Genomic DNA, 16,794 nt, shown 5'->3' on the forward strand with positions numbered 1-16,794 from the left:
CAATTGTTTGGTTGAGTTAAATGTAAAGCCCGTGTTACAACAACGCTATATGCTACATTTAATTAGTTTTTAAACCTAATTTTTTTTTTAAATTAACTATGCCGTTTAGTTCTCTTAAACGTACGTACGTCGGGGTTATACCCCGAAGTTAACGGAATTCAATAAAAACACGGTGTATTGTAGTCATCATTTCCGGCTGCCTGTTCTTGAAAGTACACGAATTAAGTAAAAACTGTTTTCAGATCTAGAAAAAATGAAATTGGGCAGGCAACAAGTTATGAGTATCTTTATCGGGGTTTTCATGTTTATTGTCCATCGTATCCACTTTAGGTTCACATAAATATAAAATTCGATATACATCTGAATTGTCTCTTTGACCTCGACATAATCTATTTGAAAGGTTTGCTCGTGCATTTGCATTTGGTAGCCTTAGTTTCTCGGAACTGATTACGACTACCATATTTACCAGTCGCTTTTCGGTGATAGGAAATATCGTGAGGAAATTGGACTAAAACCAATAAGATCTAGGTAATTTCCTCTTGGTTCGAATATCATGTAGCTTTTATAAAAATATAAGTGCAAGGCTGTAGGAAGCTACTGTGAAAACGCTACTGATAGAAGTTGGGATAACAAAATGAAAACGCAAGTTTATAAATGTACACAGTTTTATTGAGTTGATCACACAGCTTGTTCATGCCCGAAGCACTTGATTTCGCTGATGGCTTGCCGCTTGGTCCGCTCATGCTTCCGCGCCGCGAGCCAACTTAGTCGCAAATCTGGGTCTACAGGACCCCACTCCTTGCTCGCGCGGCAATTTTCACGGATACGCTAAAATGTAAAGCTATAGTAATATGATAATATCATATTAATAGGGTTCAGTAGCCAGAATGGCAAAAACGATGATGTAAATAATATTAGAGAAAATAAAACTTAACCACTCGAACCTACCAAATTTCATACTTAATACTTAATGCATTATGTTTTAAACTATTTTTAATAACGAACATAGGAGATTCAATATCTGCTTACTACTTGAATTAGTAATTATCCAAAGAAGAATTATATAAGTATTATTATTTAAGGGCATTATTATTTTTGTTTGGTTTTAGTTGTAACCTAAATTAAGTTTAGGTATAATTTCTAGATAAGTAACGTCTGCTTTACGTTTTGTGATAAAAAATTGGCATTTGACAGTTTTGTGCCGATCGCTAACATTAACAGCAACATAAGGCATGTGGAGATTTAATAAACCAAATGAAATAACATGGTGTCTAAGAATAAGAAATAGGAACATTTTAAATAATTACCTGTATCAGAGGACCTCTAGATTGATACAGGACCCTGATGGCGTACACCGGTATACACATGACGGAACACAAGGCGATACACAGCCCCGCAAGGTCTGTAGTTTGTCGCATTTCATATACGATTATGACCTGTATGAAAATATAAAGTATTTAGACAAAGATGATGAATTATTGGCCAATAATCAAACATGACATGCCTTAAAAAAAATGTTCAGCAATAGGGAAAAATGGAAAGTATATCAATGTGTTCCACATTCCTATGCTCCACGCGCCTCCTTAAGAGTAGAAGGTCACAAGCTATAAATGCCATACACTTACCAATAAGAAAGGTGGTACTATATACCGCCACACAAGAAGCCAGAACGGCCTCAGCGGTCGCCCTGTCATAAAGCGTACATCCAGACTCAGTTTTGAGCCGCCGTACGTGTACACCGCGGCTATGAGCTCCATCAAACACACTACCGGTGCCGCGGCGATGGCCACATGTGTATCAAGGAGGCCAATGACATGGATGCCTCCTTGAAAAAAAGAAGTTTCAATATTGTGCTGAAGTCAAGCTTTTTACACGGGTCGCAGTGGTCCATTCTTATAAGCCAATGAATAAAAACAAATGGCACAAACTTATGTGTGAAATAAAGCATAGCTATAGACATAGATTAGTATTAGTATATGCTATAGGGGATCATCCATTAATTACGTCACACGATTTTCTAGGTTTTTTTACCCCTCCCCCTCCTTGTCACACTTGGTCACATTTTGCAAACCCCTCCCCCCCTAGTGTGACGTCACTATTTGGGCAATTTTGTTTTCAAAGAAATCGACAATAACACTCGGCATTATTTTTTTAATAAAAAAATATTTTTGATATATAAATATTAGTATATATATATATATATTAGTATAGTTTTATAACACAACGAAAGTTACATCCAAAATCTCATTATTTAACTGTACAGCGAAAAAAAATATATAAAATAATTTTCGGTTACTGATGAAGTTAAAGTGACATCACAATGTTTGTGACTCCCCCCTCCCCCATGTCACAACATGTCACATTTTCTTGACCCCCTCCCTCCCCCTAAACGTGTGACGTAATTAATGGATGACCCCTAGGTACAAACAATAAAGTATATAATAGACGTTATCTATTAGAAGGTCTTTGATATATAATATGTCAATTAAAATATTGAAATTAATAAAAGGTTTAAAAAATATCTCTGTTTTAACTGGCTTGTCTTAGGAACGAACAAGTCAAAGAAATTGACAGAGACCATAAACATACGTAATTACGTACCTACCTACACTAGAATAATAGTCTTTGAATGTGTCTGAGTCAAACATTTTGCCCGACTTTAAAATCACGACCTTGCTTGACAAAAGCCCATAAAGCAAAAATGTTATGTGTCGTAACATAAAGTCGCAATTTGAAGCTACACCAGTACACCACGCTGCACTAAGAATGCCTCGCGATTATCGTGAAACTATGCGAAAGTCGGAGTCACGCAACATGCCTATAGTTCTTTTTGAACTATGTTTGCTAGATAAAACTGGGCTACTAATGCCATGTTATCCACTATCGCATCGCACCATAGTTTTCAGTTTACAGATGCATAATTAATTATTTATACCTAATGCTAGAAAGCCATTTGGAGTTATTCGCATAAATATTATTGTTACATCTATTTTTTTAGTATAGAAAAACAAAAGAAATCCAAATCCGTATTTGGGCAAATACTTGACTACATTATCCCCACAAAGTAAGTCGTTATAGCGTTTATACTTCCACGTCCGCGTAGTCGAGTTTCTTGGATGAAATTATTGTTTACCGCTTACCTCAGTATTGCAAATGATGCCCGAAAGGAAGAGTACAACACACGTAAGGAACGTTATCAATCGTTTATGACCCCGTAATTTCGGAAATTCGTCCATGAAGCCAGCGATTACGGCTTCTATTGTCACGAACTGAAACAATATTGGGTTTTATTATATCGTGTCAGAAATTGAAACGGAATGGAGTTGAATTTTGGTTTACTCTTTATTGGATTGGAATCCTGCCCACATTGTTATCTAAATAGAATTGCATTGTCAATAATATAATAGACTCGAAATAATACTCAGATATATTTCTGGTCATCTATTGGAACTAGACGTAATCTGCTTCAAAGCAGAGCTGAAAACAAACCTAACTTAACTCATGAATGGGGAACAGAATATTAATTAGACATCGAAATTGAGATTAATGTAGGAGAATTGCACAATGGTGGCAATCCTTTTACTTACCATGGTATCGATGCCTAAGAGGAATAGCATAACAAAGAACGTGAGGGCCCAGAAGTTGGATGCGGGCATCATGGACACAGCGGCAGGGTACGTGACAAACGCGAGCCCCGGACCCGCGGTCGCCACTTTGTCTATAGGGACCCCCGCCCGTTCTGCGGCGAAGCCTAGCACGGAGAACACTACGAAACCTGCCCAGATACTAGTTCCACTGTTGATTAGGGGAATTAATATAGACGATCTGAAATACAATCAGGATTTTAAGTTTAGTTAATTATATATAACGGAAGTATAGTAATGGTTGGGTGAAAAACGAGTTGTTACTTGTTATTTCTAACATTCGTTGAGAAAAATAATTTAAATAAACAAACTACTGGCTCTGTGAGCTATGGACCTCTTCAACCCCGGCTTCGCCAGTTTGATAAATACCTATCCAAAAACATGTATAGTTATGGAACATTTAACGAGAAGAGATAACGAGAATTTTACGAGAATCGATTGAGAAATGCGACTTATAGAGGAAATCATCCGGACAGAATCGAAAGCATATTTGCCCAAACTCAACGGGGATCTTCGCTCTTGCTTGGTCAATTAACTAGATTTTTTTGAAGTATTACTAACCTTAAGTTTTTATAATGAAATTTATTGAAACTCGCCATACTGACTAATCCTCCCCAACCGGGTCCTAGTGAATAGAACAGTTGCATAGCGGCATCTGCCCAAACCTGAAATTATGATTACTAGGTAAATACCTAAGTAAAATATATAATTATATACTGTTGAGATACTAAAAAAGAATCCAACTTTTTATTATTTTTGAACAAAGATCATCTGTGATTGTTCAGCCACGCCTAGGTATAGATATAGGTATGGTAAGTCACGCTGCAGGGTAAAGATCTCATGACATGAATTTCATTGTTCATCCCCCCCCACGCCAGTAAAATACGGATGTGTTAATAGTTATATTTATATTCTATATTACATGTTCGTTTGCACCTTCGAGTTTGCCAGTTTCTGCCAGTCGGGCCACACGTAGAAAGTAATACCCTGCCAAGCGCCAGGCAGCGTAACGCCGCGAATGAACAACACGCACAACACCACGTAGGGGAATACCACTGTGAAGTACACAATCTGTGAACAAACACGGCGGCAAAGCCTTTAAATATACTAGTTCATAGTCCATTTAATAGGACAGAATATATGACAAGAGGTAAATAACAGTAGGTACTGAATACATCTTTACTATTGTAAATGTACCATAATCTTGCAATAAAGACATTTTTGATTTTGATAAAAAAAGGAACACATGTTTTTTAACGCAGCCTATTTTCAAAAGTGATCTAAAAATAATACCGATCACAATATAACAGGATTGGCAACAGTAATTTAGAATTAACTTGTACATGTACAACAGTATCTAGTAAAAATGTTACGATAAAAATAAATATAGGTAGCACAAATAAACACAAAAAAGAAAGTTTTGTGAGTGACAGTGGCGGCAACGTGCCAGGTTGACTCACCTTACCGTCATTTTTAGGGTTCCATAGCCAAAATGCTAAAATCGAAACCCTTATTTTTAAAACCCGGTTTCTCTGTCTATCCCGCCGTCCGTCTGTCCGTATTTCACAGCCATTTATTTATCTCAAAAATTATAACGCATACCTATTTGTGTAAAATTTGGATCTTACGCCTATAAAAAGACGCAAGTGCCGGGAAGATACATCCTTTTGCTGGGTATTGCTTTTTATATCGTATAAAGGTACGGAACGCCCCATTGGTCCAACACCAAGTGCGTGTCGTTTTTAATTCTGATGCACATTGCTAAGTAAGCTTTGAGTATTTTTGGGATGTTGACATAGTGACCTGGTTTCTATTTAAATTTTAAATATACGTACTAACAGACGCAATTTCTGCACTGTAAATTAACTAAGTAGTAGTTTGGACCAAATTTGAAACACGCTACCTACTCTTGTGTTCAATTGAGATTTTGAGATACTTTTCAGTATCTAATATACGGAATATACCTACTATAAACTTTGTCTCTGCTGCTACTGAATTATTTTATTGCGTATTGTACATTTCCATCTATATGGGTTGGGTTGTTATAAAAAAATAACTTTCAGTTGTTACAGACTAATGTTGTTCGCGGTTTTATTATACAAAGGAGTGCAATATTCATTCTGTCATATAAATTTGTTTAACAAGGGGGCAAAGTTTGTGCTAACAAAGGGTTAAACAATATTAGCATATTGATACTCTAGCAAGCCAAAGATTCCATAATTGAACCACGAGCGTAGCGCACTCGCTATCAGTCAAAAAAGGGTGGCTTGAAAAGGGGAATCTCGAGCGTTGCAAGGAGGAAAAAATACTGAAAATTTATATCAAATGCAAATTTCTCATTCATCTTTGAAGAATAAAGAGACACAGTGTGGTGAAAAGATGTTCTCTTACTTCAACCAAGGAATTGTTGTTGTTCGACTTACCTTACCAACACTTTTGACACCGTTGCAGATGGACACGTACACGAGCACGTAGCCTATCAGGTTGCACCAGAACACTGGCCACACCATGCCGCCGATCTCGTGTATGCCTGACGACATTCGCAACAAGCGTATGCTGGAACAATAAGACGGTCCTTTTTACATTGGTTCTTAATTACAGTTGGTCAAACCAAATTGTCAGTAAATAAGAACAAAAAAAACTACACTCATCCTTTTCTTTTGGGTGCTAGTACTAGGTAGTGTAAGACAAAGATAGTATGATTCTCTCTGTCTGTTTGAAATGAGACAGTCCTTTGACAAACTATATTATGCTGATCCAGAATAGGTAATGGACCTTTGCGAACATTTTCAGTTATACCTAATTATTATTCTTAATAAAAACTATTTGCGTTGTTGAGAATAAAATATAACTACCAGGTACCTAAACAACCGTGTAAATTTATTATTGGGTCATTCTCTCATTTCGTGCAAATCGGTGAGATTCTCTCGATTTGTAATTTTTCTTTTAAATGGTAAACTTTTGAGTTTCGTCAATTTGTGGATTCATTTATTAACATTTTTCTGCTAAAGGCACCTTTGTAACGTTATTACTTTTCATTTAATAAGGCTACTGGTAATGAACTACGCGCTGGTAATGAAATCGGCCGAGATGGTAATTTTATCAGTGGACGGTAATGAAACAAACTTATGAAATCAAACATAAAAATACTGTATTTCAAGAAAATTAACACCAATTAAAATCAACAATATTAAAAACATGTGTCTTAAGCACTGCGGAGATGATCAAACCGACTTGACATACACTTGGGGTTGACAATCTCAACTTATAATGTTCAAGCTAGATGGTACATTTACCATTTACTTATCATCATTATAAGTCGAGATTGTCAACCCCAAGTGTTTGTTAAGTCGGTTTGATCATCTGCGCACCATATCACATAAAACATAGTTTTCAAATTTTCAAAAATTAGCATAGACAAAATATATTTAAATCATTCGCGTTTTGTAACTATGTAATTTTTTTTATCGTTTGAACCCTATAGTGTGGGGTGTCGTTGGATAGGTCTTTAAAAATAAATAGGAGTTTGCAAACAACATTTTTTGATAAAGTGAATCATTTCGGAAATAATAATTTAGAAAGAACAAAAAACGGTTATTCCTTCTAACTTTTGAAAAATCGATTCAAAAAATATAAAAAAAATCATAAAAATAGTGCTTAATAAACTCATTCAAACAAAATTAAAGCAAACTTGATAAGTTAAGCCGTTTATGAGTTATCGCTAAAAGTCTTCCCTTCTTATTTTATTTAAAAGCCTGGCAACCCTTATTTGTGACCGGATTTTCGCAAGCAACCCTATAACCACATAATAGTGACCGGAAAAAGATAGGCAACCTAGTTGATTTATATTGTACAAGTTGTATACTTTCCATTGGAACTTATTTCGTTTGTCAGACAGATCGGTGAAATTTGAAGAAAAATTTTTTTTTCAAAAAATAATTAAAAATAGTCTTGACCATATTTCTTTAAGCAACCCTATTTATTTATGTTCAGGAACATATTTTCTTTCATAATATGTAAGTTTCATCCGTCAGACATATCGGTGAAGGTCGACCATCTTAGACTACAAAGGCTCCCCGGTTGGGCTCCCCTATTATCATATACAGTTTTAAATGTTTATAACAACGTAATATTTATAATAACTAAGCCTCTTTCCATTAAATGCACTGCCTCGAATATATTATCATTACCTTCTTAAGTCATTCATTACCTTCCCCAGTAAAATTGGAAGGAAAAGAAGTGAATGAAACCGATATGAATGAAGTTTTGGAAGTTTTTGTCGCCTACATCAGTTGGCATCAGACCTTAATTTTGCAGAATAAACCATCTGAAAGGCGACACTAAAACACTTCATTACGTATAATTATAATAATGTACACTTGCTACTTACTGTATAAATCACGCGATGGCGATGAAGACTAACGAGAACCACACTCCTTCCCGACAGGAGAGATCGTATATATTTTCGCTAACAGCGGCATACGGGCGTCCGCTACGAGATCACGTGGCCAACTGATTGACGAACAATGTGTTGCATCGGCGGTAGGCGCTATATACCCTCGCTATATAGCAAAATATAGCTAATCTATTTCTCGCGTCGGTAATGAAGAAATTACTTCAACCATACACTTATAAGGCTGTATAGTTTTTATTATTTATTTCTAGCTTCTAATATTATACGATTTAAAACATAACTAAATAAGTCATTTATTGAACAAACAACGAATTTTCTATTTGTAGTATCTTAAGGTTAAAATGTAGGTCAAAGTTATATCTTCACGCGTTACATGTAGAGATGAATGAAAAAATTGGGTGTTAATTGTACATATAAAGAAAATACAAACCTTTTTAGAATTGTTCATTGGAGAGACATATACTTTAGGCCCTATGTTGTAACCTTGCATTAACAGATATTTGAAAACTCCACCACATTTTTGGTAAATTTCCGAAAACACCGATTTGCACGAAATGCGAGAACGACCCTATTGTGATTCATCCATGAAAAAGATTTATTTTATTTTCGACTAGCGACCCGCCCCGGCTTCGCACGGGATAACAAATTTTACATAAACCTTCCTCTTGAATCACTCTATCTATTTAAAAAACCGCATCAAAATCCGTTGCGTAGTTTTAAAGATCTAAGCATACATACAGACAGACTGATAGACAGCGGGAAGCGACTTTGTTTTATACTATGTAGTGCTAGTGATATTTTAAATTGAATAAAAAGATTGTGTTTTTACTGATAGAATTCGTCTTCAGGAGTTGTAATAGTTCCATTACTGGTAAATATGCTCGAATTACTGGTTATCTGAAAATAAAATGAAACCGAGGTTATTAAAAAATTCTCAATTGTTTTCAAGCAGTCAACTTGTTTGAGACAAGCCGACGAGAAGCGAGTTATGTAGACCTCGCGATCAACTATAAATATCTACATTATGTTTTTTCCTCCGTGTTCAAACTTTTGTGAAGTTGTAAAATTTTTTTTTGGAACTTCAGTTTTGGTCTGAATACAGTTCGCGAACCCGACTTGGAGCCAGATTCAGATTTAAAAAGTTGTAACGATTTTGGTCTTGTTTTGATACAACCTAGAAGATCGCATACGCTGATTGGTGCATACGAAATGGAGTGAAAGTCGTGCGTGAGATGCGCGCCAGTCACCAAGACCTCAAGGTCGTATCGAAACCGTGACAAGTAGTTAAATATGAATCGGGCTTTTGGTCTAGACATGTTTTAAATTGGTAACACACTATCGCACCGCACCGCGACCTTGGTGCGTCGCACCCATAATAGTGAGACCGAGAAACAGAGGGGCTACCGAGAAAACCGTTTTTCGCAAATTGCGGGGATCTTACTCTTTTACTCCAATGAAGGCGTAATTAGAGTGACAGAGAAAAATGCCCGCAATTTGCGATCTTCGATTTTCGCGGTTATAGCCCTGATAGCTCTTCTTCGCTCTCACTTATGGGTGCGACGCATCAAGGTTGCGGTGCAGTGCGATAGTGTGTTACCACTATTACTTTTTCCCAAAGCGCACTTACGTTTGTAACAGTAACTTAGTTTACTACATTTACCTCAACACATTTGTCAGTGTTCCAGGAATTCCCGCAGTGTTGCCAAGGCAGCGGAGAGCTGAATGAATGGTAGATGAAGAGGATCGGGTATGCCAGAATGGTGGAGAAATAAACTATGGCTATCACGTTTAGAACGACAGCAGCATATCCGGCCCCTGAAATTAAATTATAACTATGAAGAGACCTACTTATTACAGGAAGAGGATTACTTATCAGGGAAAACATTTTTGTAAATACCTCATCAGAAAAAGGAATAAATAATACATACCTTTACACAGATGTCTGTTCAAGAGCTACAATGTCACAGACAGACACTTAATTACAATTGATCTTAAACATACCTCTTTTTGCATCGGGAATTTAAAAGGATTTAAAGGTGAACCGTTCTACTATACATAATAAAAGGATTTAGTTTTAAAATCCAAGTGAACAAAGCAAAATTAATGAGTAATTTTTTTTTTATATAAGCAAACTTTTTAGTAATTCGTTTTGACTTACCTTTGAGCAAAGGATTTATGTTGAAGACGGATATGCATCCTGCACTGGCGAACTGCCCAAGTGTCGTCTCCAGGTACACCAGTGGAATCCCACAAACAAACAGGGTGAGGAAATAGGGGACAAGGAATGCGCCTGCAAATAATTACAACAGAATGATATGACGCATGTTTCATTTTTGGTTTAACAGTATTTTATTACCTATTGATGTATAGTCGAGTTTACAAACGTCTTTAATATAAGCCAACGTTCCAGAATTTCACAACCAATATTGCAATATTAGTCATCTTTTTTTTCAATTTTCCATTATTTTGGGACGGCTGCTGCAACCCTTACTTACTTAGCGATCGTTTAGGAGAAATCCCACTTGCAATATATTTTTCATCTCTCGATACAGCTTTATTGGCTTTATTCAGTTGATTTGCTTATTAGGCTTATTTAGCGGTAAATATTTACCTCCACCATTCCTATAGCATAGATAAGGAAATCTCCAGACGTTTCCAATGCCAACCGCGTACCCTAAACATGATAACAAATACTCAATCTGGCTGCCCCAGCGTTCACGAGGCGCCCCCGTCATTTGCAAACTCGTAAGATTGTTCAAAACACTGATAGCACAATTTGTACCGCTTTGATATTTTTTGTTTACTAAACCAGATTCTTTTTTTACCAACTGACCAGTCACGTTCCAACGCAAACGATAGGGGTCCTCGCGACACTGAGTCAGGAGAGATTACAAATCGTATTCAGTTCAATAGGATAATGAGTTGTTGGGTACTGGTAGGTCCAAATAAAGGATATACGAATTGGATTGACAACGGTTTATTTTATAAGGTTTGCTTCCTTGTATTTTAGAACCGGGTAGCGTCAATTCCGAAGCTGAAGTGGCACGTCAGATTATCAGGAACGGGTTGCTTGGCCGCGTCTGCTTCTGGTTTTCCTTTTGCGGCTTTGGTTGGACCTTGAAGATACTGGAGAATCTGGATATGAAAAGTGCTTATTGAATTTCTCAATCAAAATTTTTGAAGTAGGTAATAAAGGTATCTCTTAACACTTTCGCTTACAGTACTGTCGCTAAAGCTCGTTATTAACGGCCGTCTTCATATGGCTAAATATCGATGGAGTAGTATTTTGTATGGAGTCGGCCGCTATATGACGGCACCGCTATCCTAGGAAACGAGAGCTTTAGCGTTTGTTAAGTCCACAGATAACACGCCTGTCGCACTGTCAGTACACGGGTCAAGCTATATTTTGATTTATAAGAATGATTATTGGTAGTATTAATGTTGAGCGCGAAGCGAGTCGTCACATACCTATTACTCACAATCAGCGGGCTCAGCACGGTTCCATTTTTATCCACTATCACTAAGCCCGTCACTTTCGCACTTACATACTTGTTAGAACGTGACAGGCATGGTGATAAATGATAAAACTGCGACCGTGCTACTAGGGCAGGAACAGTAACTATTAGTGTGTGCTAATTTATGATCTTACCGCAAGGTCCCCATCGCCCCAATGTATTGCATCATTGGTGCCGAGTGAGTCGTCCCAATGAAAGTGCTGGAAGGGCTGGCTCCAGTCTGGGTTCTTCAAGGCGCAGCGTATGGTGGCGAGAACTACTCGGTATTCGCCTGGCGAATGCTTGATCACTGTAGTGCTTTTCCGGCCCTTTTCTGGTTTACCTTGTTTCCCCATTACCTGAAATAAATATTTATTGTCAGAAATGTCATCTTAGATAAGGGCTTTTATAGACGACTGTATTTTTGTAGACGATTTTCTGTAGCTCAGTGATGTTGTTTTGTTATTGAAACCTCGTACTACTAAGTCGTTTTCACAAGACTAATCGATGGTAGGTACTTATGACATTATATTTTCGAACGATTTCCTTTTTGTTAGATAATATTTAAATCAATCGGACATTTGGATCTGCTTCAAGTATTGCTTGAAAATTTTGCTTGTCAAAAGCTTGTAAACTGTTAAATATGTACTGTGAAATTATACTAGATTCTGCTCTAGTCGAACCTAAAACGAGCAGTATGATGATAGAATAGAAATAGAAAATATTTATTTGGCGTAAAAAACACACATTAGGTACAACAGAGAATTAAATAAACAAAGGTACACCAAATAGGATGCCGCTCAGCATTTAAAGCTGTGTATATGTCAGACACTGCGCTGGTTTTCGGGGCACCCAAAATTAAAAGCTAAAACTTAAAACTAATAGATAAATAAAAAATAAACAGAACCAGACAGATTAGACATAACACATAGAAGGAAAGAGAGAGAGAGAGAGAGAGTCGACAAATATATCTTATTGTTCACAAATTTTTATTTCTTTATGAATATGTCCGCTAAGTTATAAATCTTGTTGGGTTGCCAGTAAATACTTTTTTAGGTTGTACTTAAAAGAGGTGACGGATTTGCCGTTTCTGATTGGTGGCGGTAAATTGTTCCAACACTTCGTTGCAGCATATCGGAAGCTGCCACGAAAAGCGGACGCACTGTGTTGCGTAACGTTAAGTTTGTTTAATAATTATATAACTTACCACTGTATACACCAGTCTCAGAGTAACCACAGTTTGAAAGGTGTCCCTCAGAGCAACGAGGTCCGGACAGAAGATCCTGATGGTAGGCTCTTGGAAATTCATCATCTTGTTCCACTGCACTTTGTTGCTCTCAAAGACGGTGTAGTTGAGGATCTCACGGGACTCCTTGGGTACCAGGTGGGCGTAGATATCTTGTGTGGATTCATGTGTGGTGGTTTCAAGGTCTGTCGATATTTTTCATTATATGAATGCCTGTACTACTAAGTTAGTGGTGTTCAGGGTGGTATTCCATGTGTCCAATATCTTTGTCAAATTTCTATGTCCAATATTTGAACAAATTTCTTTGAAGGACATTCCACTTATCCAATATCTTCGTTTAAGTTTTTATACTAGGTATTTGGGTAATCATTTTAATTAAATGTCGGAGTTTCTAGTATATTTTATGAAGTCACTCAATTTCTTTGATCAAATGCACATTGGACAAAGATTTTGGACAGATGGAATACCATCGTTAGTAAAATCACATATGTAGTAAAACTGGTCCCACTAGTTTCCTCGAAGCTAATTTTCTTTTGGAAAATGTATGGTTAATGATGAACGTTCGTCGTTGCTGATTTTGGTTAGAGTTCCGATTGACCTCAGCAGTTGTACAGTAATATACAGGAACTGAGAGCTATCGTTGCTATAACATTATGAATGGCTAATTTAGGGCCAGTTGTCTCAACCACAATTTATTAAGTCAAAGTCACACAGCAGTGAATTATGAAGCTTGTCATACAATAAAATTTAGCAAATGTTTTAACGGTGACAGAAAGTTTGGTGCAACTGACCCTAACTGCGTTGACGATGTCATGGTGCGTCCAGATATAGAGCTGCAGATTGCGCGCTTAATTTGCGCAACTCATGCAAGTTTCGCTTTAAACGGGTAATCTATTTGCGGCACATTCGCACGCATCTATAGCTAAATGTCTCCAAATATAGAGATTGTAACTGAGTAATAAATGATTATACCTCTAACCTATATGAAAATAAACAGTTTCTTTCTATACCTATGTCTGTCTGTCCACTGTGACTGGGCCCCGCAATCGACGACGTCAGCGTTTTTACTCCCAATAACACTTCGGATTCGTACTCAGGCAGCGGCAGCATCTCTCTCAGAGATTCGTTGCGTCTGAACATCAGGAAATTCCTTCTCTTAGAATCCAAGAGGGGCAGCTCTAGTTCTATGTGGAACGTCGTTGTGGCGCCCTATGAATAGCATTTGGTGCATTTTTATCTTAAATATGGCAAAGACTCTACCTATACAAACAATGTTACTCAGACTCATACTCATATATTTTATTGCATTTAGATTTTCAAATAACAGCAGGGCTAGGTTGGTCACTTTTTCTTTAGTAGGTATATGACACATACCTTATTGCAAAGAGCATATTTTCGCTTCTATACCGAAAAGTCTGATGTCAGTCGCTAAACACCTTGAGTTTTGGTTTGGGTTTAGGTTAGAGGCCTCCATTTAAACGGGATACGGGATTGCTAATAAGGCTGAGGCTAAAGTTCTACTTTTTTCAGTGTTTTATTATACCTTATCTTGTTTCGGTGGCTGAGGTATAGACATGATTCGCAGTACAGTAAAGTTGAAGTGATTGGATCGGTAGTCATCAGGGTGTGGTTCCACGAAATATTTTGGTCTATCCGTGGGCAGTATCTCACGGGAGTCCAGCCATTGTAGATTCGGTAGTCTCATGGTAATTATGGAGCTGTAGCCCAAGCAGACCTGGAAGGATGTGATAAAGCATATTTTTTTTTTAGTTAATGTTTAGACCAATCAAATGAGCATAAAATGGTATACCCTTGGTCCCCCAGAGTCTGAGCGCCTAAACTTTGGTTTGGTAGTGATTCCGCCATTTGCTACGCTCACATAAGCTAGGATATAACAATCCAAGGACTTCTGTTCGATGGTTTTCAAGGTTTTTAATAATCTCCGACAAAATAACAGCAAAACTATAGTATCTTTTAAGACTACTAGCGCCATCTATCCAAAAACATTTTAACTACGAAGCGCGTGAATTTGGTAGCTTACTGAACACGGGTTACCGGCGAGCGATAATGCCATGAGATACGGCAGCGTACCCAGGCCATCTAGTACCGTTTCAAGATTATAGATGTCGTTTTCAGACAGATCCAAAGTTGTGATAACGTGTGGTAGTCTTGGTAATCCTTGAAGACTTTCTGAAAAAATATACACACCTACTTACTTTCAAACAATAGCCTAGCTCTTCTGTAAACTGTAATACTAAGAAATCTGTACTAGAATGTGAAACATTAGTAAAATATTGACTACCTAGCATTGGATTACCTACTATACTACTTCATATTTGTCTAGATATGACTACAATTAGGTCTATAGCATAGAATTGTTAGTACTTACCTCATCACTTCGAAATTGCCTTTAGAACAGATTCCAATAATTTTTGGTAACCATTTTTGGTGATGTAAAAAGAAGACTCAAGTTTTTTGCTATATTTGTTAGCAATAACTACCATATTTATCTAATTGGATTACCGTTTGTCAATAAATTCTTAGCCAAGCCCAAATACAGCAAGGTTGGCGGCAGGTGTTCCGCGAACGTTTCAGTTCTCGATATCCGATTAGCTTGGAGCTCGAGTAGTTTCAGCCCTGGAGGAAGGAAGGCGGCGTCTATGTCACCAATGTAGTTGCCACACAGATTCAATGTCACCAGTTTGGTGAATTCGGAGAGGCCGCTGTCTAACTCGGTAATCTATAAAATGTACTTATTTTAAAAACTTAGGTGCTTACCTACTCGATTGATTGATTATTATTAGGGACCCTATATCTGTTATAGTGGACACAAATATCTTTGACAAAATTAAATCGCACGAGTAGGGCATGGTTTTCTTTTTGCGTGAGGAGTTAAAAGCGTCCGGCAGGTTATATGCTTCTTCGCCACGAACTTGATAAAAAAACAAATATGCTTTTCATCATAACTATTTGCAGAAAATAATTATATTTCTTTTTAAGTACTAAAATTCCTAATAGGTCTAGTTACCTTTGAGTCGAAAATTCTCAAAATCGGAACCTCCTTTAAGTCTTTCCTCAAAAGGGCACGATCCCCAGCTTTCACTGCTCTCTTTATAAGGTTCTCCACATTATCGGTGATACAGTTGACACTGCGGAAGCAAGCCTTCCCTTCTTCATTACTAAATCTACTTATGTCCCATTGAGTTAAGGGTAAAAGTATCTCCCATTGGTCCTGAAGGCTTATAGGTGAGTTTTCGTCTAGAAATCCGCTGAGGATACTTTTCTGAATCCTGTTCTGTAGTCCTTTACTGAAGGGTACTGTAGGTATATCCTCTCTTAGGCATTTTGATCGGTGATATCTTCGAGCTAGTGCTTCGTGGGTCCAGTCGATACCCGTTTCCAGTCGTTCTTGGAATCCTTGGAATAAGGATTGGGTTTACGATCAAGAAAGTGTGGGGAAGGAATTTGAAATAATATAATCATTGTTTGCTATTGTCAGTAATATAAATTAAAATATTATTTAGTACGCATAATTTATGCATTGCACTGGTATATTTGTCCCGATACACCTAGTTTGATGTCACTCGTATTGAGATAGAGTTCTTTTTTAAGTTTAATGCAAAACAAATACATACATGCAAATTGGTTCCGTTATATTTTGTGTTATTTTAATTTAATTTATTATTTAAATACTTATATGTATCGAAATGAAAACTTTATATTAATTTACCGGTGCTTTGAGAACCCCTGAAATGACATCTTGACAGTTAAGTTTTATTACCTTTTGTCCCGTGAGAATAAAGAAGGCAATTATAAAAATAATTATGTTAGTAGTAGGGGAAACAAAAATATAATTATAAGTGCATTGCAATACCTTCCAAAACATTATCAGGTAATAAAACAAGACTTGAGTCACTTATTGGTAGACGTGCAACCGGCAGTGCAGTTTTTTTGGCCGGTTCTTTTGGCGGCATTTTCTTGTTAATATTTTTTAAG

General features: G+C 37.0%; 2 protein-coding genes across 2 annotated transcripts; both read right to left on the reverse strand.

Annotated features, from left to right (window-relative positions):
• Positions 1-647: 647 nt before the first annotated feature.
• Positions 648-10,884, reverse strand: LOC134648114 (sodium- and chloride-dependent glycine transporter 2-like). The gene is made up of 12 exons (XM_063502584.1): positions 10,670-10,884; positions 10,217-10,348; positions 9,719-9,873; positions 8,888-8,955; positions 6,068-6,200; positions 4,581-4,715; positions 4,206-4,309; positions 3,588-3,825; positions 3,134-3,269; positions 1,626-1,825; positions 1,308-1,436; positions 648-828 (listed from the first exon to the last, which is right to left on the reverse strand). The coding sequence occupies exons 1-12, from the start codon at positions 10,791-10,793 to the stop codon at positions 679-681; spliced, it is 1,704 nt and encodes a 567-aa protein (XP_063358654.1). The 5' UTR covers positions 10,794-10,884; the 3' UTR covers positions 648-678.
• A 135-nt stretch (positions 10,885-11,019) lies between these two features.
• Positions 11,020-16,784, reverse strand: LOC134648113 (uncharacterized). Its single transcript, XM_063502583.1, has 9 exons — positions 16,673-16,784; positions 15,827-16,215; positions 15,322-15,538; positions 14,840-14,988; positions 14,342-14,533; positions 13,827-14,007; positions 12,760-12,983; positions 11,708-11,911; positions 11,020-11,193 (listed from the first exon to the last, which is right to left on the reverse strand). Exons 1-9 carry the CDS (start codon positions 16,770-16,772, stop codon positions 11,065-11,067), a joined length of 1,785 nt encoding a protein of 594 aa, XP_063358653.1. The 5' UTR covers positions 16,773-16,784; the 3' UTR covers positions 11,020-11,064.
• Positions 16,785-16,794: the final 10 nt, after the last annotated feature.

This window comes from Cydia amplana, chromosome 5 (assembly GCF_948474715.1).
Source record: "Cydia amplana chromosome 5, ilCydAmpl1.1, whole genome shotgun sequence".
Taxonomy (NCBI): Eukaryota; Metazoa; Arthropoda; class Insecta; order Lepidoptera; family Tortricidae; genus Cydia; species Cydia amplana.